This window comes from Piliocolobus tephrosceles, chromosome 1 (assembly GCF_002776525.5).
Source record: "Piliocolobus tephrosceles isolate RC106 chromosome 1, ASM277652v3, whole genome shotgun sequence".
NCBI lineage: Eukaryota > Metazoa > Chordata > Mammalia > Primates > Cercopithecidae > Piliocolobus > Piliocolobus tephrosceles.
In genome coordinates this window covers 200,829,382-200,851,700 of record NC_045434.1, presented here as the reverse complement: position 1 = coordinate 200,851,700, position 22,319 = coordinate 200,829,382, and the positions used below count along the sequence as shown (strand labels likewise).

The 22,319-nt window shown below is 55.9% G+C and overlaps 1 protein-coding gene across 1 annotated transcript in view; it reads right to left on the bottom strand.

Moving 5' to 3' along the window:
- Window positions 1-22,319, bottom strand: part of HSPG2 (heparan sulfate proteoglycan 2) — a 104,349-nt gene that overhangs the window by 33,455 nt on the left and 48,575 nt on the right. The window contains exons 24-48 of the mRNA XM_026455926.2: window positions 22,181-22,239; window positions 21,934-22,001; window positions 20,286-20,426; window positions 20,003-20,179; window positions 19,636-19,815; window positions 19,404-19,522; window positions 18,669-18,780; window positions 18,393-18,506; window positions 18,183-18,310; window positions 17,686-17,772; window positions 17,131-17,180; window positions 16,755-16,849; window positions 16,380-16,520; window positions 15,926-16,117; window positions 9,396-9,488; window positions 8,963-9,043; window positions 8,520-8,750; window positions 7,778-7,891; window positions 5,949-6,076; window positions 5,718-5,804; window positions 3,800-3,858; window positions 3,457-3,624; window positions 3,194-3,304; window positions 1,153-1,253; window positions 882-1,062 (exon numbers count right to left, since the gene is read on the bottom strand). Of these exons, the coding sequence (XP_026311711.1) occupies window positions 882-1,062; window positions 1,153-1,253; window positions 3,194-3,304; window positions 3,457-3,624; window positions 3,800-3,858; window positions 5,718-5,804; window positions 5,949-6,076; window positions 7,778-7,891; window positions 8,520-8,750; window positions 8,963-9,043; window positions 9,396-9,488; window positions 15,926-16,117; window positions 16,380-16,520; window positions 16,755-16,849; window positions 17,131-17,180; window positions 17,686-17,772; window positions 18,183-18,310; window positions 18,393-18,506; window positions 18,669-18,780; window positions 19,404-19,522; window positions 19,636-19,815; window positions 20,003-20,179; window positions 20,286-20,426; window positions 21,934-22,001; window positions 22,181-22,239 (3,017 nt within the window). The remainder of the gene's footprint in view (window positions 1-881; window positions 1,063-1,152; window positions 1,254-3,193; window positions 3,305-3,456; window positions 3,625-3,799; window positions 3,859-5,717; window positions 5,805-5,948; window positions 6,077-7,777; window positions 7,892-8,519; window positions 8,751-8,962; window positions 9,044-9,395; window positions 9,489-15,925; window positions 16,118-16,379; window positions 16,521-16,754; window positions 16,850-17,130; window positions 17,181-17,685; window positions 17,773-18,182; window positions 18,311-18,392; window positions 18,507-18,668; window positions 18,781-19,403; window positions 19,523-19,635; window positions 19,816-20,002; window positions 20,180-20,285; window positions 20,427-21,933; window positions 22,002-22,180; window positions 22,240-22,319) is intronic.

Here is a 22,319-nt window from a genome sequence, read left to right as displayed (position 1 = left end):
CCGTTATCCACCACATACTTCATGCTCTCCACTCTGCCCACACCCGTCCTCCCTCCCACAGCCCCAGCCCCATAGTCTCTGATGTTCCTCAAACTCAGCAATGTGCTCCTGCCTCAGGGCCTTGCCATGTACTGCTCCCTCTGCCAAGCACACTCTGCCAGCTCTCTAACTTGCCCAGTGCCTACCTTTTCTTCAGGTCTCAGCTTAGGTGTCACCTCCTCAGAGAGGCCCTCCCTGACTGTCCTATCTAGAGTAGACCCTGCCTCTCCCACCTTGTTTTATTTTATTTTTCTGAGACAAATTCTCGCTCTGTTGCCCAGGATGGAGTGCAGTGGTGTAATCTCGGCTCACTGCAACTTCTACCTCCCCGGTTCAAGTGATTCTCCTGCCTCAGCCTCCTGAGTAGCTGGGATTAAAGGCACCTGCCACCACACCCAGCTAGTTTTTGTATTTTTAGTAGAGACAGGGTTTCACCATGTTGACCAGGTTGGTCTGGAACTCCTGACCTCCAGTGATCCACCTGCCTCAGCTTCCCAAAGTGCTGGGCTTACAGGCGTGAGCCACCGCACCTGGCCTTCTCCCACCTCGTTTCTTGCGTTCTCGTCACTCTGTTATTCCTAGCCTGTCACTCATCACCATGTGTAGTTATCTTGCTTGTTCGTTTATTCCCATGCTTATGGTCTCCCTGCCTAGAACCTGTACTTTAGGAGGGCCGAGATACTGTACATGCTTCTCTCCCCTGCTTCTGCAGAGCCTAGACCAGGACTAGGCGTGCAGCAGTGCTCAGAAATGATCAGCTGAATGAAGAAATGCTGTGCTAATCCTGGTGGACATACAGGGAGAGCTGGGGTGGGAGAATCAGGTATAGATGGGAGGTGTACCCTGCACATGTAGAGTGGCTGTGCCCTGGTCCATGGCAAACATGTTGGAGCCGGTGCACACATAGGTGCCCGCATCACTCAGCTGGACATTGCGAATGGTCAGGATGCCGTTGAAATCCATGGCTCGGGTGGGCAGCTTCCCGTTGTGCAGGCGGGTCCACACCAGGGTATAGGCTGGGGACTAGCAGGGCAAGGCGAAAGGGGGTCATGGGTGGGGCTCAGAGACCCCAGGAGACAGACTTCCCTCATCCCCACTCCCTGCCCTGCACACCTTGCTTTTGGCTGTGCAGATGAAGGTGACATCGGCTCCGGGGCGCACGCTCTGGCTCCGCTGCTCCTCCACTGTCACCGTGATGGGCTTGCTTGGAGCCTCTGCAGGGACGGGAAGTCCCCCGTGAGCCGGCGCTGGCTAGGTCCTGGTCCTGTGGCCACTCTGTCTTTCTCCATAACCTCCTCTAGGCATCACTTCCTTCCTGGTCCAGCCTAACTCTCATTCCACTCCCTGGTGCCTCCCTCCCCCATTCCGGCTGAACCCCACCATCCCCGCCCTCCTTGCCCACACACAGCAGCCACGGATGTGGTTAGGGAACACCACGCCATGAGTCCACTTAGCTCCGGTTTCTGATCACAGACCACAATAAGCTCCTGACACATCCCGCTTCACTCCAACTGGGTTTCTCCGTCTGGTTTGAGTTTCTATCCCCCAAAAACAACTATTTCACACCTCCTCCCATCTCCTTCAGCCTTTCCAACCACCCTTGCACTTTCTTAGCTAGTGGTACTGACACAGGCCCCTTCTCCTGCCCCCACCCCGTCCCACCGCTGCGCCTGAGTGCCACCCCTCCCCAGGGCTTCCTTCGCTCTCGCGACATCAGTGTCTCCTTCTTCTCATGAGATCACTTCGGTCCAGAGTGCATTCTAGGATTTCCCATTTCTGAAAACTCCCCCTTGACCTCATGCTCTTGTGGTCAATGACCCATTTCCTGGCCTCCCTTCAGAGCCAAGACTCTTGCAGGAGTTGTCCACACTCGCCACCTTCCCACCCATGCGTCGCCTCCTTCCAATCTGGCTTCTATCCCTTCTCTTCACTGAAAACCGCTCTTGTCAAAGCGCGACCTCCAAGGGCTATTTCTTTGCCCTTATCTGACTTCCCAGTGGAGAGGCTGCCCTGGAAGCCCTTTTCCCTCTGATTCCCATGATGCCCCCTGTCTCCTCCTGCCTCATGGCCGCACTCTCTCAGGCTCTTCCTGCCCTTCCTCTTCCATTTGACACATTCGTGCTGGAGCTCCTTGGGACTCTGGTCTTGGGCCCTGTCCTCGGGCCACATTCTCCCTAGGTGACTTCATCCTGTCGCATAGCTTTGAACACCATCCCTGTGCCAACAGCAACCAGACTCATTTCTCTGGCTGGGGCCTCTTACCGGAGTTCAGACTCACATACCCAAATGCCTGCCTGGTGGAATCAATGAGATGTCTTCCCAAACCTCTCAGACTCTAACACGTCCAAAGCACACTTGCGATTCTCTCTGACCTGTTTGTAGCCTGTGCTGCTGGTGGCCTAGCCACGCCCCGCCCCGTACCCATCTGCCTGACTTCTGACAACCACTGCACTTATTTGCATTGAGGGCTTTCTCAGGCCACTGAAGCCCACAGTGCACACCCATGGGTGGGACAGACGTGCAGGGGACTTGATGCTCCCAGAATAGGTCTCAGTCAGTGACTGACAGGAGCTGGCCTAGACATACTGCAGCTCCCTGGACGCCAGGGCAGGGTGACTCCAAGATGCATTATTATTATTATTATTATTATTATTTTAAGATAGAGTCTTGCTCTGTTACCCAGGCTGGAGTACAGTTGCGCAATCTCGGCTCACTGCAACCTCCACCTCCTGGGTTGAAGCAATAATTCTCCTGCCTCAGTGCTCCCGAGTAGCTGGGATTATACATGTGTACCACCATGACCAGCTAATTTTTTCATTTGTACTAGAGACGGAGTTTTACCATGTTGGCCAGGCTGATTTCGAACTCCTGACCTCATGATCTGCCCACCTTGGCCTCCCAAAGTGCTGGGATTACAGGCGTGAGCTACTGCGCCGGGCCCACCCTTTTCTTTTGGCTTCACTGACCAGTCAAGTCCTCCTGATCCTACCTCTAAAATGAGTCTTGAATCTGCCATCTCTCCTCATCTCCATGGCCGCTGACCTTGTCCAGGCCACCCACTGCCCCCTCCCAGCAGGTGAATGTACCATCTGCTGAATCTGCAGCCTGCAGCCCAGGACAGGCGGTCTTGGTTACAGGGGGCGCAGGGACTCACCAGTGACCAGCAGCTCTGCCCGGCTGGTATTGGCATGGTGGAGATTACGGCAGGTGCAAATGTAGACTCCAGCATCTGAGGGCTGGACGCTGGGGAAATGGAGCTCAGAGCCTGGTGGGGAGGAGAAAGGAGTTTGTTGGTCCACATACACTCACATCCAGCCCCATGCGCAAGGACAGGACCCCACTAGGGCAGGGACAGGCCCCTGCCTCCCCTCCCACTGGGATGGCTCTTGGGGCTGAGGAGCCGAGGGCCATGGGTACCTTGATGTCGCTGCTGGGTGCTGCTGGGCACAGGCCGCCCATCCTCACGGGACCAATAGAAGTAGTGGGGTGGGCTCCCACTGACCTGGCACCGCAGGGAGTGGGAGCCACCTTGGGGCACTATGCTTCGAGCAGGATGGACCTCGACCACCAGTGGGGCTTGGTTTGCTGGGGGTAGGGGCCGGGACAGGAGGGGCCTTTCAGTATTGTCTTCGATATTTCTGCTCTCCCAAAAGCTGGGGTACCCCACCCTCAGCCCTGTCCCCCAGACCCAGTATCCCCCAAATTCCCAGGGCTCCCTGCCTTGCCCATCGTCCCCATCCTGGGCCACGGTCCCACTTACTCTCTGGCAGACACCGGCCCCCTTGCACGCTGGGGTTACCCACGTAACCTGGGGCACACCTGTAAGGGGGAACAAGGACCGGCAATGTCAGGCCTCAAGGGCCCCAGTGCCTCATGGTGGACTTGGGGAGCCAGAAGCTCAGCAGGCTGCCCAATGTCAGGTGAGGGGGCTCAGAGCTCTGGAAGCACTTTGGGGACCAGACAGGCCCCAACACAGGGTGCTGGTGAACTGAGAAAGGGGAGTGTAAGGGAGTGTTAGCAGGCTGGGTGATGAGGGAGGTAAGGTCTTTATTCTCCAGAGAAATTCATTCAGAAAACATCTTTTTTTTTTTTGAGACGCAGTCTCCCTGTCGCCTAGGCTTGAGTGCAGTGGCATGACCTTGGCTCACTGCAAGCTCTGCCTCCCGGGTTCACGCCATTCTCCTGCCCCAGCCTCCCGATTAACTGGGACTACAGGCGCCTGCCACCATGCCCAGCTGATTTTTTGTATTTTCAGTAGAGACGGGGTTTCACCGTGTTAGCCAGGATGGTCTCGATCTCCTGGCCTCGTGATCCGCCCGTCTCGGCCTTCCAAAGTGCTGGGATTATAGGCGTGAGCCACCACGCCCGACCAGCAAACGTCCATTAAGCAATGACTGCGTGCCAGGCATGTGCTATAGGTGTTGTTGGAAATACAACAATGAACATAATGAAGTCCCTGGTCTGTGGAACTTACTAGCTGGGAACCCAACATGGAAATTCTATGTGAAAATGAGAATGCAGGAAGCGTATCAGGGCTGTGCAGGTGCAGAGGAGGGCACTGGCCCAGCCTGGAGAGACAGGGAGGCTTCCAAGAGGATGGGACTTCTTGTATTACCTCAGAGCAGGCTGTACTCTTCTTTCAGATAACTTATCATGGTTTTTTAAAATTTTATTTATTTATTTATTTATTTTTTTGAGATGGAGTCTTGCTGTGTCACCCAGGCTGGAGTGCAGTGGCGCGATCTCAGCTCACTGCAAGCTCCGCCTCCCGGGTTCACACCATTCTCCTGCCTCAGCCTCCCGAGTAGCTGGGACTACAGGTGTCCATCACCACGCCCGGCTAATTTTTTGTGTTTTTAGTAGAGACGGGGTTTCACTGTGTTAGCCAGGATGGTCTCGATCTCCTGACCCTGTGATCCGCCTGCCTCGGTCTCCCGAAGTGTTGGGATTACAGACATGAGCCACCGCACCCGGCCTATGGTTTGTAAATATACATTTGCACAATTACTCTTTTCCTGTCTTATCTCCCATTAGGGCTGATCTCTTATTAGATGGCAGACTCCGTAAGGGCTGGGGTGGAATCTGTTCTGTTCACTCCATTATCTCCAACACCTCAGCACACAGTATGGCACACAGGAGCTGCTTGATACAAATTTGCTGAATGAGTGAATGAAGCTGGGTCTGAAGGCTAAGTGGAAGTTAGCCAGGAAGAGGTGGTTTAGGGGTGAAGACTGTTCCATGCAGAGGGAACAGCATATGCAAAGCCTGAACATCAAGAATTCAAAAAGTGGCTGGACATGGTGGCTTACGCCTATAATCCCAGCACTTTGAGAGGCTGAGGTAGGAGGACTGCTTGAGCCCAGGAGTTTAAGACCAGCCTAGGCAACACAGTGAGACCCTGTCTCAGTTTAAAAAAAAAGCAAAAGAAAAAGAATTTAAAAAGTTAAGCCCAGCTAAAGTACAGAGTTGGGTGTCAGAAGTGGGATGAAGCTGCTACAGTAAAGCTGCCTAAGGAGGCTGGGCTTGTCCCAAGGGCAATGTGGCATCTTACAAGGGTTTGGGGCAGGGAAGGAGCATAATCCTGGAAGAGACTTTTCTGAGCAACACCCTTTAAGGCTCTCACTTGGGAGTCCACCATTTGTCCTCCATCCTTCCCCCACTTCTGTTTACAAACTTACTGCTCACAGTACTGGCCAGTGTAGCCGGGTTCGCAGGCTGTGCAGCGGTACCCACCGGCTCCCAAGCTCTCACAGGTGCGGGAGAACCTGGAATTGGGGAGGCAAAGGTCAGGTCATGAGAAGCCCATTCTCCATCTTGCTCCCTTCACTTCTGCCCCAAAAGACAATGCAGCACCTTCCATTCACTCCCCAGTGGAAGTGTGTCCTTGGGCCTTGAGCTAGGGCACTCACATGTTCTCTGGGTTGGTCAGTGGGCAGGCACAGGGCTGGCAGTCCTCAGGCGTCCCGGCTGTGGCATCTCCGTAGTAGCCAGGGGCACATAGCTCGCAGAACTCCCCTGCGGCGTTGTGCTGGCATTGCTGCAGGGCACAAGGGGGGCAGGCACCAGCCATTAGGCCAAATTTACCAGAAACCTTTCAGGGTTGTAATCCCTTGATCTAGAAATTCCAAGGTTGTGAACTCATCATAAAGAAAGAATCATGGAAGGGCACAAAGATTTCATTACAAGGACACTCATTTGTGTCGTGTTTATAAAAAGCAAAATGGGTCGGGAGTAGTGGCTCACACCTGTAATCCCAGCACTCTGGGAGGCTAAGGCGGGTGGATCACCTGAGGTCAGGAGTTCAAGGCCAACTGGCCAATATGGTGAAACTGCATCTCTACTAACAAAGACAAAAATTAGCTGGGTGGGGTGGTGTGCATCTGTAGTCCTAGCTACTCGGGAGGCTGAGGCAGGAGAGTTGCTTGAACCCAGGAGGTGGAGGTCGAAGTGAGCCAAGATTGTGCCACTGCACTCCAGCCTGGGCAACAGAGTGAGACTCCATCTCAGGAAAAAAAAAAAAAAAAGCTGGAAACAAACCTAAACATCCACGAATATGGAATTGGATAAATTAAAAAGTACATCCATCCAAATAGCTGTCAAAAAGGGTGATGCTGATTCTATTTTCTCCCTAAGTACCTGTGATAGCAAAGGAAAGGTATACACTCACGTATTTGGGTGCAGAGCATTAAAAATATGTGCATTGTCGGCTGGGCACAGTGGCTCACGCCTGTAATCCCAGCACTTTGGGAGGTCAAGGTGGGTGGATCACCTGAGGTCAGGAGTTCAAGACCAGCCTGCCAACATGGTGAAACCCCATCTCTTCTAAAAATACAAAAATTCGCCAGGCATGGTTGCAGGTGCCTGTAACCCCAGCTACTCAGGAGGCTGAGGCAGGAGAATCGTTTGAACCCAGGAGGTGGAGGTTGCAGCGAGCCGAGATTGTGCCATTGCACTCCAGCCTGGGTGACAAAAGCGAGACTCCATCTCAAAAAAAAAAAGTAAAAGAAAATATGTGCATCCTCATAAAAACATGCGGGTTACAGATTCTCCTCCAAAGAGATTCATGTTTGTTGTATCAACATAAGGTGTTCCTTACTCCAAGTTCAGCTTATGGCTGTCAACCAGCTGCCCCTTCACCGCGTACCCTGGGGGGCTATATACATGCTACTCTGAGAAGTCCAGGTATAAAAAAATATACGTAATGAGGCCAGGCGCAGTGGCTCATGTCTGTAGTCCCAGCTACTCGGGAGGCTGAGGCATGAGAATCACTTGAACCCAGGAGGCAGAGGTTGTAGTGAGCCAATATTAGGCCACTGCACTCCAGCCTGGGCAACAGAATGAGACTGAGATCTGTCTCAAAAAAAAGTAAAAAGGCCAGGTGTGGTGGCTCACGCCTGTAATCCCAGCACTTTGGGAGGCCAAGGCAGATGGATTGCTTGAGCTCAGCAGTTCAAGACCTTCTGAACAACAAAGGGAGACCCCATCTCTATTAGATAATTTATTTATTTTTTTAAGAAAAAGAGAAAAATAGTAAAGAACCAAAGTTTTTTCTTTACACAGAAGGATGTTACTCCATAGCTCTGGCCACCCCACCATGGCCAGTGACCTGGTCTGCTGACCGAGGTGCTTCGAACCACAGGCCATGCCCCATGACCCTGATCCCCGGGATTGATGCCTGCCTTGTCCAGTCCTGGTCCCCCACCCAGGCCCAGCTGTCCCGGCCTCGCTTGCAGCTCACCGAGCAGGCCCCGGTCTCCGGGTGGCACAGGTCCGAGTGACCATTGCATTCACACAGCTCGCAGTGGCCGAGGTAGAGTCCACTCCCGGTGCGCGTGTAGCCGGGAGCGCAGTCCTGGGGGCAGAGAGGAAGGTCAGCCTCTGTTCCCAACGTGCCCCAGCCACAGCCAGCAGACCCAGAACCCCTCCCTCCAGCGTCCTCCCAGGGGTGACCCTGGTACATCACAGGCTGGCGCTCCTCCTTCCCCACTTCTGCTCAGTGTGTCCTCCTGCCCACGGCCCTCTCCCAGTCCCCACTGTTCACCTCTTGGAGGCATCTCCATGCTGTTCTTTGGGCTGGAGTAATCTGTGTTTCTGAATTGGCTCCCTGTCTCTGGTGGGCCCCCTCATGGGCACGAACTGGGTTTTAACCTCTGGAGAGCGTGGCCCACACTTGAGGTTGCACTGCCCAGCGGTTAGGACATGCTAGGCTTTGGAGTTAGTCACACCCAGGTTCAAATTAGTTTCTGCCACACATTAGCCATGTGCCCTCGGGACATACTCGCCCCTCAGCACCTCTGTTTTTTACCCATTAAAGGGGATAATGATACGTATCTCAGGGCTGTCGGGAGGAATACATGCAGGGCCCAGATGCCGGGGTCATTATAGTTATGATGGTAATCAAGGCTGTGGTGATGCTGGCTGAGTTGCTTGCTGATGCCTCTGTGCCTGTGCAGAGGTGGTGGAGCCAGCCACACGCTTACCTGGCAGGACAGACCGATGTAACCTGGGGGGCAGCGGCACTCCTCCACCTCGAGGGCCCGGGGTCCGTTAGAAGGCCCGGGCTGGGCGACCTCCAGGCTGACTGCGCTGATGCTGGCCGCCAGCGGCACGGAGGAGAATGTGGCCCGGATCAGGAGCTCATCCAGGTCAGCCAGTGCCATCAGGAGGTGCTCGCGTGTGGCTGGCTGCCCATCAGGACGGCGCCAGAATTCCTGGGTTGGGGGGTGGCAACGTGGGCGGGGGCACTGGGCTTTGTGGGCTGCTCCTGCAGTTACCACCCCCCAACTCCTGCTTTACAGGCACTGACTGAGGGCTGTGAGGTGAAGGTTGGGGAGCGAGAGGCAGGGTGGGCATCAAAGTCAGGCTCCGAGTCAGGGTGGAGGGTGGGGTGGGGTGAGACACAGTGTGGCCAGGTACCCCTTACCTCTCGCAACACGATCTCGTAGCTCCTCCTCTCGGTGCCCTGTAGCGCTGGCTGGGAGGCCACTAGCATGATGTTGTTGCCCTGGGAAGAACACCAGCAGGATTGGAAGGGGAGTCGAGGGGTCCCTGGGGTGCCAGGGTGTCTTCCACCAGTCCTAGATTCTCCGTAACCCCCAATCTCCCACCTCTCTGCTCTCCCAAGCTCACGTGCCCAAAAGAGTCAGGCACATGCCCACTGCCGCCTTCTCCCAGCAGCAGGATCCTCTGCTTGGGTAGTGTCCAACCAGGCAGGGATGTCGGGGCACAGGCCTAACTCTTCTAGCCTGTGCCAGGAAACTGAGTGCTGGATGTAAAGGACAAAGGACAAATGCCGAGGGTGCCCCTGGCTTCAATCCTGCCCTTCTGCCCACCCAGCATGGCATCCAAATGCTCACCGTGATCTGCACGTCGGGGTCAGAGAGTGGGCTGCCCTGTGGGCCTGCCGTGTAGGAGAGGGTGTATCGCAGCTTCCCACCATAGGCCGCCACCTGCAAAGAGGCAAGCCCAGAGGTCACAGACTGACCTTGGGGTGTGAGTGCTGGACCATACAGGTGAGGGATGGAGCATCTGGCGGCCTTTTTGCACCTGTGCCACACTCCCTCACTCCCTCCCTGCCCAAACCAACAGGCCAGGGTGCATGGCCCACGGTTGCCTGGGACGGGACATTTCTCAGTTCCTCTGCAGCCCGACATGCTGGTGATGATGCTGAGCAGCCTCTTTGCTCTGCAAGGTTCTCTATTCCCCATTGCCTGACGGTGCCAGTGAACAAACTCCAGGTCTGCTTTCATTGACAGTAATTTCCCATAAGGTAGACAAGGGTAATGACAGTGACCACCAAGGGGAGGCTGCGGAAGCTTCAAAAGTTCTCAGCCATGGGGGTGAGGCTGAGGGCAGCCCCTCGGAAACCTTGCCTCCTAGGCAGGTAGTTTCTGTTTGCCCAGAATCCAGTTCCTCCCTTCTAGAAGCTAAACCCTGGTTTTCTATAAAGAACAACTCTCTCTGCACTGGAAGACTATGTGGTCTGAGGGTGCTGATCCCCTCCTCCTCTATAGTGGAGACATGAGTCAGGCCTGGTCAATCTGCATAACCTACCACTGCCCTTTGCCACCCCATTAGGAAGAGACAAGTAATCCGGGTACTTCTGCTCTTTCTACCAGGCCAGAGAAAGTCCCTTCCACAGTCAGATGAGAAGCTGGAGAACCAAGATAAAGCCCTAATGAGCCCCTGGATAAGGCCATGCCTGATACCAGACATGCTTAGACTCCGCAGTTGCATGAGCCAATAGATTCTTTGTCACAGACAAGCCCACTGGACTTGGGCACTGTGTTGCTCTTGACCAGAGTCCTTACTCTTGCTGCAGGGGACCTTCACACGGACAGCTGAGGCCCCCCCAGCTCTGCCCCACAGGACTTTCCTTTCTCTCCTCTGCCACCAGGGCAGACATTCATCTCAATACCAAACTGCATCAAGTCTACCCCTTTGTTTGTCTGCGTGTTCACTCAGCTAACCAGCATTCATCAAACACCTACTGACTACACACTGGCCCCGGGCTACATGGGCCCCATGGATGTTCTCCACCAGCTCAAGGTGTGGTAAGGAATTTTCGAGTGTAACCAAATAACCATAAAATTAACTGGTTTCCTATTTGCTTTGAATGCCAGCAAGTTCACAGCCATTTCTGGGACTGACTTTCTAGCAAGTTGTGGGTGTGTATAGCACAGTGATTTTTTAAAAGAATTTATTCGTTTTTTCAATTTTTTTTTTTTTAAATAGAAATGGGATCACCCTATGTTGCTCAGGCTGGTCTCAAACTGCTGACTCAAGTGATTGTCCTGCCTCAGCCTCCCAAAATGCTGGGATTACAGGCATGAGCCACCATGCCCGGCCTAGTTATTTTTTTAGAGACAGGATTTTGCTATGTTGCTTAAACTGGTCTCAACTCCTAGCCTGAAGTGATCCTCCAGCCTCAGCCTCCAAAGTGCTGGGATTACAGGTGTGAGCCATTGTGCCCAGATCCAGCATAGTGATTAAAAGGGCAGACTCCACAGTCTGAATGACCTGGGTTCAGACTCTAGCTCTACTGGCTATACAGCCTTGGACAAGTCGCTTAACCTCTCCGAGCCCTACTTTCCTGACATGGAAACGGAAGTAAAAGTAATACCCACTTTGAAGGGTATCATGAGGATTAAGTAATACAGGACACAAACGGTGATGCATTCTGCACAGCTTGAGAACGCACATCACGCTCGATAACCCTGCAGTACTCCGGCTCCACCCTCGGCTCCAGCAGATCGCTTCTCATCCTCACCCCTCAACCTCCCTGTCACACTTCTCTGAATGTACCTTGTGACATGTCATGCCTATTGTTTTGTTTGTTTGTTTGTTAAGATGGAGTTTCACTCTTGTTGCCCAGGCTGGAGTACAGTGGCGCAATCTCAGCTCACTGTAACCTCTACCTCCCGGGTTCAAGCAATTCTCCCACTTCAGCCTCCCAAGTAGTGGGATTATAGGTGCCTGCTACCACGCCCGGCTAGTTTTTGTATTTTTAGCAGAGACAGGGTTTCACCACGTTGGCCAAGCTGGTCTCAAACTCTTGACCTCAGGTGGTCCACCTGCCTCAGTCTCCCAAAGTGCTGCGATTATAGGCATGAGCCACCGCACCCAGCCGGGAAGCTGAATTATTATTATTTTTTTGAGACGCAGTCTTGCTCTGTCGCCTAGGCTGGGGTGAAGTGGCATGATCTTGGCTCACTGAAACCGCCGCCTCCCGGGTTCAAGCGATTCTACAGCCTCAGCCTCCCAAGTAGCTGAGATTACAGGTGTCCGCCACCATGCCCAGCTAATTTTTGTTCTTTCAGTAGAGACAGGATTTCACCATGTTGGCCAGGCTGGTCTCAGACTTCACGTGACCCACCCGACTCGGCCTTCCAAAGTGCTGGGATTACAGGTGTGAGCCACCACGCCCAGCCTGTTATGTGTATTCTTAAGAGGTACTTGAAATTGTTGGGACAAAATAGAGGCAATATTAACACTCATCTAAGGCCAATGCCAGCACTCACGATGATAATAATAATGATACCAATGGTGACAGCAATGATAATCGGATGGACTCTGGGAGGGCAGGGCCCACTCTGCCTGCTCTGCCTGTACACGACGCAGCACACAGTAAATACTTAATTAATGCTTCTTGAATGACTGAGTGCAGTACCAAAAACTAGGCCAGCATCTCGACACAAGGTCAAGGAAGCCCAGAGAAAAGGCACTAGAGAAACTCTCCCAGGCGAGAAAGCTCCTCTGACAGGGGTCAGAGGCCAGGGGTTAGGGGTCAGGGCCCACTGAAGGACACGGGCAGGCTGACTTCAGTCTCAGCTGTGTTTTGACCTGAACGTCCCAGGTAAGTCGCTACCCACCGTGGGCCTCGGTCTCCCTCTTTGTGTCATAAAGGGCCTTGACAAAGGGCCCTCTGATATTTTAGGATTCCATGATACCTCTATAATCCCCCCAAATCCTTGTTACCTTGTCCCCCAGGAAGGCCCGGGGCAGCTGCCAGTAATAGAGGCTTCCAGGGAGCAGAGAGAAGCCTTCGTAGGAGAGAGAGAACTAGGAGGGAAGGGCAGGTGGTGAGAGCCGAGGGGAGCGGGGATGGGGGTGGGAGGGCGGAGGTGGTCCCGGCAGGGGTGGACCGTCATGGGAGAGAGGCCCAGTGGCAGGGCAGAGACAGAGCCAGCCCCCCACCCCCACCTAACAGTGCAGGTCCTGGCCCTGCTCTTTGGACAACAACTTTCTTTCCAATCCCCGCCCAGGTCCCCAGCTGATCTCTCTGGGCGTGGCCTGGGTCCACCTCTCCTCCCATCTGGTGGATCTCTTGTGGACCCCAACGTTTACACAGCACATCAGTGAACAATTCGAATGGGGTGGCTCCTTTCATATGTATTTGAAAGCAAGTAACCAGCCTAACTGAGTTGGTATATGATTGAGTTAAAGGAAAATTTCAAAGAAATAAGTCCAAGTAGTTCACAGAAATTGGTGAAGTTGGTTCAGAAATGACTGAAGTCTAGAAAGCATGGTGGGTGGGGATCCCTTGATGGGCACCTTGGCACATACCTGAGAGCCTGGTGAGAAAGACAGAGAAGCTGAGGAAGAGGTAGAGGAGGTAGAGGAGGAGGAGGAGGAGGAAGAAGAAGGGGGTGCTGCTCGCAGAGCAGCTGCAGGCTGGGGATGAGGAGAGAGCCCCTGGGGAGGGGGTTGGGGGTGGGCAGCAAAGCTGGACAGAAGCTGCCAGATCTCAGCATCCATCCGTCTCTGAGCCTCGTCCACCTGGGGGACCAGGAGCCGAAGAGCGGTGGAAGGGAGGAGAGAGGGACAGAAAGGACATCCGTGAGGCTTTACCTCCCTGCAGGCCCAGCCAACCACCCACTCTGCACTGTCTGCTCACAAGTGCTGATACTTGGCACTCTGGCCCTTGTACCCACTGCCCTCTTGTTCCTCCTGAGCCAGGCGGGGATATCCTGGAATGGGCTTGGCTGCCTATGGGCCGTGACTGATGGGAGAAGTCCTACAAAGGGTGCCCAGCAAGGGATGGGCAGAAGTGCTGGAGGCAGCCCCAGGGATATCTGGAGGGGGTTGTGGGTCCTCGGCCTGACTCTCTGTGTGTGCCCTGGCACCAGCCCAAGCCACTCATGGTTCTGGAATGTTTCCCAAGGGTGACACCAGAGCAGACCAGGCATCAGGCTGGGGTCTGGCCTGGCACAGGGGAAATGGCCCAGGAAGGCTGGGGTCTTTGCTCAGGTGCCTGCCTGGACTCAGCTCTTTGGTCTCCTACAACCTGTCCTAGCCAGGTCCTCAGTTACCTGTGATGCCTGCTGTGCCTGGTCCCTGCCCTCTGGGGGCCCTGGGATCCTCCGAGCTGTCACGGCTGCCCGCAACTGCTCCTCTGAGAGGGACATGCGGTTCTGATGAAATGGAGGGAGCAGGCCAGCTAAGACCTCCCAAGATCCCGGAGCTGGAGCCATGGGCAGGGTCCTCTACCCATGGACGAGGTAGTTAGAAAGGCCCACGCTAATTAGGAAGAAAGACGCATGCCTCCCCGCTCCAGGCTGGCACCCCGGGGTTAACTCCAGGTCGCCTACGTGCACACAGAGGGTTAACAGTGGTTGCTTAACAGGCACGGCCAGGAGAACCTGGGGGGCTAGATACAGTCATGTGGATTAGCATCGGGTTAGTCTCCCTGCTACCTCAGTTGCCATTCTGACTTCAGACGGTTGGCACCAGGACCAGAACACAGCAGGTGAGGCAAGGTGGGGCACACACCCTCCTGACCCCAACCCCGGGGCCATGGGACACTGCCTGGGTTCATGCAGACCCCCAATGCCTTGGGCACTGCGCATCTCCCCACACAGGGCTGGGAGCACCCTAGAAGGCACCACGCCCCATCACACCAACTTCACAGCACACACATCCTGGGCCTACCTGGTGGGCCCGGCGCATCCGCGCAAAGTATGCCTCTCCCTATGGGGCGCGGGGAAATGCCAGGACAGGAGACAGAGATAGGTCTGAGAATTGCAGGACAGAGCAGCAGAGAGGCCAGGAGATAGCGAACCCCAGAAGGGAGAGGGGAGAAGGGACCAGAAGGCAGCCAGCCCTGGGAGAAGCCCAGAGTACCTGGCTCTGTCCAAGGAACAGGGATGGGGCAACCCCAGAGCGCCCCCGCCCAGGTGTCCCTGGCCCCCCTCACCCCTTGCCTGGGGGCACATCTGCTGGAACACTGGCCTCGAGCAGCAGTGGACTCCTGTGCCAAGACCCACTTGCCCTGGGTGCCACCAGATGCCTATGCTGCTCAAGGAACACATTTGGGCAGGCTGTCCCAGAGCCCAGCCCTGAGTCCCCGCACCCCACAACACCACTGCCACCACCATCACCACCTTCCCACCAGACCCTGTTCTGGAGTAGCAAAGACAGGTTCACCTCTGACTGGCAGAGTATTTTGTTTGTTTGTTTGTTTGTTTTTTGAGACAGGGTCTTACTCTGTCACCCAGGCTGGAGTGCAATGGTGCAATTATGGCTCACTGCAGCCTCCCCCTCCCGGGCACCAGCGATCGTCCCACCTCAGCCTCCCTAACTAGCTGGGACTACAGGCAGGCACCAACAGCCCAGCTAATTTTTTGTATTTTTTTGTAGAGACGGGGTTTTGTCACATTGCCCAGCTGGTCTCAAACTCCTGAGCTCAAGTGGTCCTCCTGCCTCTGCCTTCCAGAGTGCTGGGATTACAGGCGTGGGCTCTGGCCTTCAGCAGAGCATTTGAAGGGCAGCCTCTGACCTGGGTTTGGATTCCAGCATTCCCACCTCCCAGCTGCGGGGCTTTGGGTAAGGTACCGAGCCCCTCTTGCCTTAGTTTCCTCATTTATGAAATGGGGCAGTAGCAGGACCTGGCTCACACAGTTGTGATTTGTGACTTGTAAAGGACGCTGCCTAGCACAGAGTGAGAGCTCAACACACATGACCTATGATGAGAATTACTGTGTCCAACACAAGCACAGAACCAGCAGCGTGGATGAGTGAAGTTGGAGTGGGCATGTGAATGACGCTGAAACTGTGTCTCACTCGTCTTTGCATTTCCCGGCCTCTCCCAGGACCTGTCTGTTGAATAACTGCATGAAAGCTAAAAGTCATGAACAGCTGAGCACTTATTATGTGCCAGGCATGATCTCCAATCCCCTCAGCCACCATGAAGTTGAGGTTTATCAAATGGTGTCTGGCTGGCAAGCAGCAGAGCTGGGGTTTAGACCGATGTCTATGGGACCGCAAAAGCCACGTGCCTAACCACGATATGGCCATGCAGGTGGCAGGTGCCTGCCTGCTGAGAGGCGGCGCAGAGGTGAACTCATGTCTGAGTCACCGCTGACCCTGGTGCCAGGCTGGGGCCCACCTTGTCTCCCTGGTATGTCTCCGGCAGCTGCCAGTAGAAGGATTCGTGGCCAAGGTGGGCGAAGTTGCCAAAAGAGAGCTGGGCACCCTCGGGCACGGGTTCCACAGTGAATTCTCCAGTCAGGCGGCTGTTCCGCTGTGGGTTCACTAGGGCAAAGCCTTGGAAGTCCCCAGGGGCAAAGTGGGTGGAGATCTGGCAGGGGAAAAAGAAGGAGGCGTCAACCTGGGCACTGGGGTGCCTTGGTGGGGGATGGGGTGCCTTGGTGGGGGATGGGGCACGGGAGGGTGTTAAGGTGGGGAATGGGGTCCTGCTGAGATCAGGGCTGGGAGAGAAATAATGGGGGCATGTGAGGGTATTGAGGCAGGGATGAGGGTCACTGGGCTCAGTGCTGAGATGGACAATACCAGGCAGCAGACGGCAACCCCGCCTGGGGCTGGGCGGCACAGGCTCTTACCAGGTGGCGCGTGTAGGTGGAGCTGGCGCACTGCTGGGTGATGCCCATACAGAAGCAGGGCAGGCAGCCCTCGGGGTTGCTGGCGCTCAGGTGGAAGTGGTGGGGCCGGCAGTGGCTGCAGGTGAGGCCTTCCACTTGGGCCTGGGTAGGTGGATGGAAGGAGGCAGGCAGGGGACTCAGTGGGTCTCCTGCACCCCCAGCAGCCTGAGGCCAGCTTCCCTGGCCGCTTCCAGCAGCCCGGGGCAGCCCCTGCCCCATCCCCCATGCTCTGCCCCCCATGCCAGGTCTCGGCTTCCACCAGATGCTGCCTGATTTCCCCGAAGGCTCCAGGCAGTGGGGCAGAGCATGTCCCTCGGGGCAGGGATTCAGACTGACCTTGCACTGGCACTGACCGGCAGTGTCACACTGGCTGCTGACGCTGCCTTGGGGGTCACAGTTGCAGCCTATGGGCCCTGGCACCTGGCCGTCTCCTGAGGTGGAAGAAAGCCATGGCTGGAGCCCCAAACCCACCACCCAGCACCCCTCTTCCCTCCACTCTGCTCACCGAGAGGGAGCTCTGATTTCTGATGTGAGCACTCAACACTCTCATGACAGCCCTTGGAGGTGGTGGGGCCTGCTCCTATCCCCATTTTACAGATGAAGAAACTGAGGCTTGGATAGGCAAAGCCAAAAGGGAGTAAAAGCTTCTGTCCTAGCTCCGCCTGGGGACACTGGGTAACCCGACCCCAAAGACCTCCCCAGTCTTACTCACTCCGGCATGGCTGGCCTTGGCTGGGGTTGCCATAGTAGCCAGGGGCACACCTGCAGAGAGAGAAAGCCTCTGATGAATTTTGGATGAAGGGAAGCAGAACCCCAGGGCTGGTCTGGGGGTCTCATACTGAATTCGATGGCCTCATGCACTACAAGAAACCAACAGCCTGACTCGCCCATGTTACAGGGAAACTGGGCAGAGAAGAGCAGGGATGCGCCCTGGACCATACAGCCAGTGAATCAGGGCAGTCAGGAACCCAGAGCTTCGGAAAGAAGCAGGGCTTTTGTGGGAAGACTGGCCTGGCTGGGGCACGGGACCAGGGGGCTGAAGGTGAATCGCAGGCTAGGATGTATGTCTGAGGGTCTTGAATTCTGGGCTAGAGGTTGAGGTTCCCGAGGAGGGGAGCTGACTGTCTTCTGGGGCCTGTGCAAGGTTAAGAGTAAGAGGCATCCCTGATTCCTCTGGATTGGGAGGGCTGGGCCCTGCCCGAGGACTCCAGGGACACCCCCTGTGTGCTCCCGTGTGCATTCCCCCACCCTCTCCACCCCGCCTCACCTCTCGCAGTGACGCCCGCTGTGGCCTGGGGAGCATGCATCACAAGTGGGGTGGCCGTCCGTGTCCAGAAAACAAGTGTGGGCAGCCCTGAGTATAGGGGGCAGATTTCTAGTCAGTAATGCACTGGCTCCTACCTCTCCCCTTATTCTCCTTCAGGACCAGGGGAGAGGGGAGAGGAAGAACAGGCAAGTGAACTCATGTGTCCTGAGTGCCACTGCGTGCCTGGCACTGTGCTAAGAGTTCCACATGCATCGCCTCATTCACCTCTCACACAAGGGGCTGAGGAGGGTGGACTACCCCATTTCACAGATGAGGCAGCTGAGGCCCTGAAAGTGAAGTGTATTTCACACCAAGTGACACTGAGGAGGCGGCAAGGCCAGGATTTAACCACTGCCTCTCAGAAGGGCCCTGGAGGAAGGCTGTGTGGGAGGGGGTGGTAGACATTTCAGGGCAGGGCAGGTGCAGGCGGGGACCAGGTGGGCGGGGACCGGACGCACTGGCCGGCAGCAGGGTCTCCGTAGCAGGGGCACAGCTGGCAGTCCTGTGGAGTCCCCCGCTGGGCGTCCCCGTAGTATCCTGGCTGGCACTGCTCACAGCGAGGGCCCTCTGTGTGATGCTGGCAGCCCTGGAGGAGCAGGATGTGAGTTGAGGCTGGGCCCCCAGAGGCCACAGATCGCTGGGGTAGGGGGAAGGAGGGCAGGACTCACCTGGCAGGCACCTGTTTCGGGCTCACAGGCCTCTGAGTGACCGTGGCAGCTGCAGCGTTCGCAGGTACCTAGGTAGAGGCCACTGGGCGTGCGTGTGTAGCCTGTGTCACAGTCCTGGGGGCAGAAAGATGGCAGTGGGAGGGTCTTGCTGAACATGGCCCATTCGGGTAGGGGCACTGAATGGCCAGGGCTGGGGAAGTGGGCAGGGCTCGTGGAGAAGGGGTGGGGAGCACCATAGAGGGGGCTGGCTGGGCCGGCGTGGGGCCCAGGACTCACCTGGCAGGACGGGCCGCGGTACCCGGGTGGGCAGGAGCACTGCTCCACTTCCAGCGCGGGGTCCTGGCCGGTTTCCTCAGGCACAGCCACATCCATGCTGATCCCAGAGACCCTGGCGTGACAAGACCCCGCATGAATAGGACCGCTGGCTCTGTGCCAGGCACGCCTGGAGTCCTCCACTCGGAGGGTGTGGTCAGTCCTCCCGACAGCCCTGTCACAGTGCTGCTGGGGCCCTGTCCAGGTCTCCAGAGGTTGCGAGGGCCGTGGCAAACAGCCGGTACCTGCAACTTACTCCAAACCATCACCCTTCCTCACCTGGAGAGGTTATACCACCCCATCCCCCTGGGGTACCCAATGACAGGCTGATACAGGCTACAAGAGCCTTCTTGCCTGAAAGTAAGACCGCTCTCCGGCGAGAGACTCTCCAGAGCTCCCCGTGGGCTGAGGCTGGGGCTAGACTTGACCTGCGACCACATCCCTGCGTGGCCCTCCCCACTCCTGCATCCCTCTCCTTGTGAATCACGTGCACCCCAATCCCCATCTCAGGCTTCCTTCTAGGGAGCCTGGCCCCAGAGCAGCCTGTAATGGAGACATTGTTAGACTCTCCATTTCACAGACAGGGAAAGCGAGGCACAAAAGGGTCGCACAGTCTGTAAGGGGCTGTGCCGCACTGCACCACGTAGACAGAGTCCCTTCCCCAAGTCCATGCTGGTTCTCCTGCCCCGCTCCAGACACCTGCTCTCAGCGGGCTGCTGGGCATAGGATGCTCGGACCAGGAGGGTATCGATGCCCGCCAGCGCCATCAGCAGGTGCTCCCGTGTGGCTGGCTGCCCATCGGGCCGCTGCCATGCTTGCTGCCAAGGAAAGGACATGTGTGCTCAGCCCCGGATGTCCTGGAGTATTGATGCTGGAGAGGCAGGAGCAAGGGCCTGCCCGCACCCCTACCCCAGGGGACAGTACTGCTCACCTCCCGGAAGGGCACAGTGAAGGTGCTGGGCTGGCCGGGGCTGGGCTCCTGGGCCGGGTGGTGCTCTAGGATGATGTTATTACCTTGCAGCACCACCAGTGGCTGCCCGTGCAGGGGTGCGGAGCCTGGCTGGGACCGCTGGGTCACTGTGAAGCGCAGCTCTCCTCCATAGGAGGTCACCTGGGACCAGGGTTAGATAGGAGCTTAGCAGGGGCCTGAATGTGGGCCCTGTCGCTGCTCCAGCCACCTTTTCCATGCAGTGTATCTCACTATTCTCCCAAGGTGCCACGACCCTCCTGCCTCCAAGCCTTTGCCTGTGCTGTTCCTGCTGCCTGGAGTTTCCTTTCCCTTCCCACCCACTACCCACCTTGTCCCCCAGGAAGCGTGAAGGGAGGCTCCAGAAGTAAGGTCCAGATAGGAGTCTGTGGAAGGAGGAGAATCCCAGTTCCCCAGGCGTGGGGGAGAAGATGCCCTCGTTGGTGGCGTGGGTGCTTGCAGCGTTGGTCAGGCTGAAGTGACCAGGCTCCTCAGAGGCCCCATGTACCTGGGAGGAGGAGAAAGGGCTGGGATGGGGGCCATGGCCTGGGACTGGCACTTGGTCCATCCAGCCCAGGGCTTGGCGGTCCTGCCCGCCCACCTTGCAGAGGTACCTGGGCACGGCTCCAGGAAGAGCTGGTGCACTGGCGACTGACACCCATGCAGAAGCACTTGAGGCAGCCATCGGGGTTTTGGGTACTCAGGTGGAAAGAGCCGTCAGCACATTCGTTGCACAAGCGCCCCACCACATTGTTCTGCAGGCACAGAGTCGGAGCTGAAGGACAGCCCAGAGGAGAGGCTGCCTGGAGCTCAGGCCGAATCCACCCTCAGTCCAGATAAGAACCCGAGACCCAGGGGAGCCACTGAAAGAGTACATGTGGCTGGGCGTGGTGGCTCATGCCTGTAATCCCAGCACTTTGGGAGGCCAAGGCGGGTGGATCACCACAGGTCAGGAGTTTGAGACCAGCCTGGCCAACATGGCAAAACCCCGTCTCTACTAAAAATACAAAAATTAGCCCAGCATGGTGGGCAATTCCAGCTACTCAGGAGGCTGAGGAAGGAGAATCGTTTGAATCCGGGAGGTGGAGGTTGCAGTGAGCCAAGATTGCACCACTGCACTCCACCCTGCGCGACAGGAGCGAGACTCCTTCTCAAAAAAAAAAAAAAAAGAAAGAGCACATGTATGAGGCGTCATTACCATCTGAACAGTAATTCCCACTTAACAAGGGCTTAGGCAAGCATTTTTCCCTTTTCTCTTTGGCTGCCAGGGGGTTCACCAATAAATTTAAATTTGAAATACAGCGACTTGATTGAAATAATTGCTGCTTCTATTTATGGAGTGTTTCAAGCACTGCTCTGCTTTCCATTTGGCATCACCTCATTTAACTCTCCTAAGGACCTTGAGAGGTAGGTGATACCTTCATCCTTCACATGAGGAAACAGAGGCTCAGGGATGTGAAATGACTTGCACAAATTACTCAGCTTGCTTATCCACTCTGGGATTGAAGACCAGGAGTGCCTGACTCCAGAATCTGTCCATTCTTTTTTACACTGACACTTGATATGCACATTCTTTTCTTTTCTTTTTTTTTTTTTGAGACAGAGTTTCGCTCTTGTTGCCCAGGCTGTAGTGCAGTGGCACAATCCTGGCTCACTGCAACCTCTGCTTCCCGGGTTCAAGTGATTCTCCTGCCTCAGCCCCCTGAGTAGCTGGGATTATAGGCGCCCGCCACCACGCCCGGCTAATTTTTCTATTTTTAGTAGAGACAGGGTTTCACCATGTTGGTCAGGCTGGTCTTGAACTCCTGACCTCAAGTGATCCACCCACCTCAGCCTCCCAAAGTGCTGGGATTACAGGCGTGAGCCACTGCGCCTGGCCGATGCTCCCATTCTTAATGCAAGTGACCTCCCTTCTCTGGCCTCCATTTCCTTATTCACAAATTGGGGACACTAATATCTATATCATTGTATCAATGTGACAATGGACAAAGTATGGCAAAAGCAAAGGTACAATGCAGATACAAAGGCTGCATAAAGAATGACTGGGACTTGAACTCAGGTCGCCTGACTCCCTAACAAGTGCTCCTTCCCAACACCAGACCACCTCTCCTGGTACAGAAGACTGGTCAGCCAGGTCCACTAGCCTCTATGTTACCACCCACTGGCCAAGGATCTATGGAGCGGACAGAGCTTCCTTCTTCCTTCTCCCAGCTGTGGTGCTGGGCCCAAGACCCCTGGGTGGGTGGCGGATGGCATGCGTACCTTACAGCGGCAGGCTTCCCCGGAGGTCCCCACGCTGCCACGCTCATCACAGCGCACAATCTCCTGGTCTGGGACACAAAGTGGGTGTTGGCAGGGCAGGTGGGAATGGGATAGACGCGATTCGAGCAGATAGAGGAACAGCGGCTCCCCAAGGATCATGAGCTGGGGCAGGGAGGGAGGGTGCTTGGTGTACAGCCCAGGTTGGGTTGGGAGGTGGGTGTCAGGGGATGGTGGCAGCCATACTCACTGACAGGCCTGCACTTCCCGCCCGGCTGGATGGGGTTGCCCTCATATCCGGGGGCACAGCTAGGGGAGAGAGGGGGCCCCCGTCAGTGGCACTTCCATGACCCCACCCAGGAGCTCCCTTCCTGCAGCCCCCAAGGCTC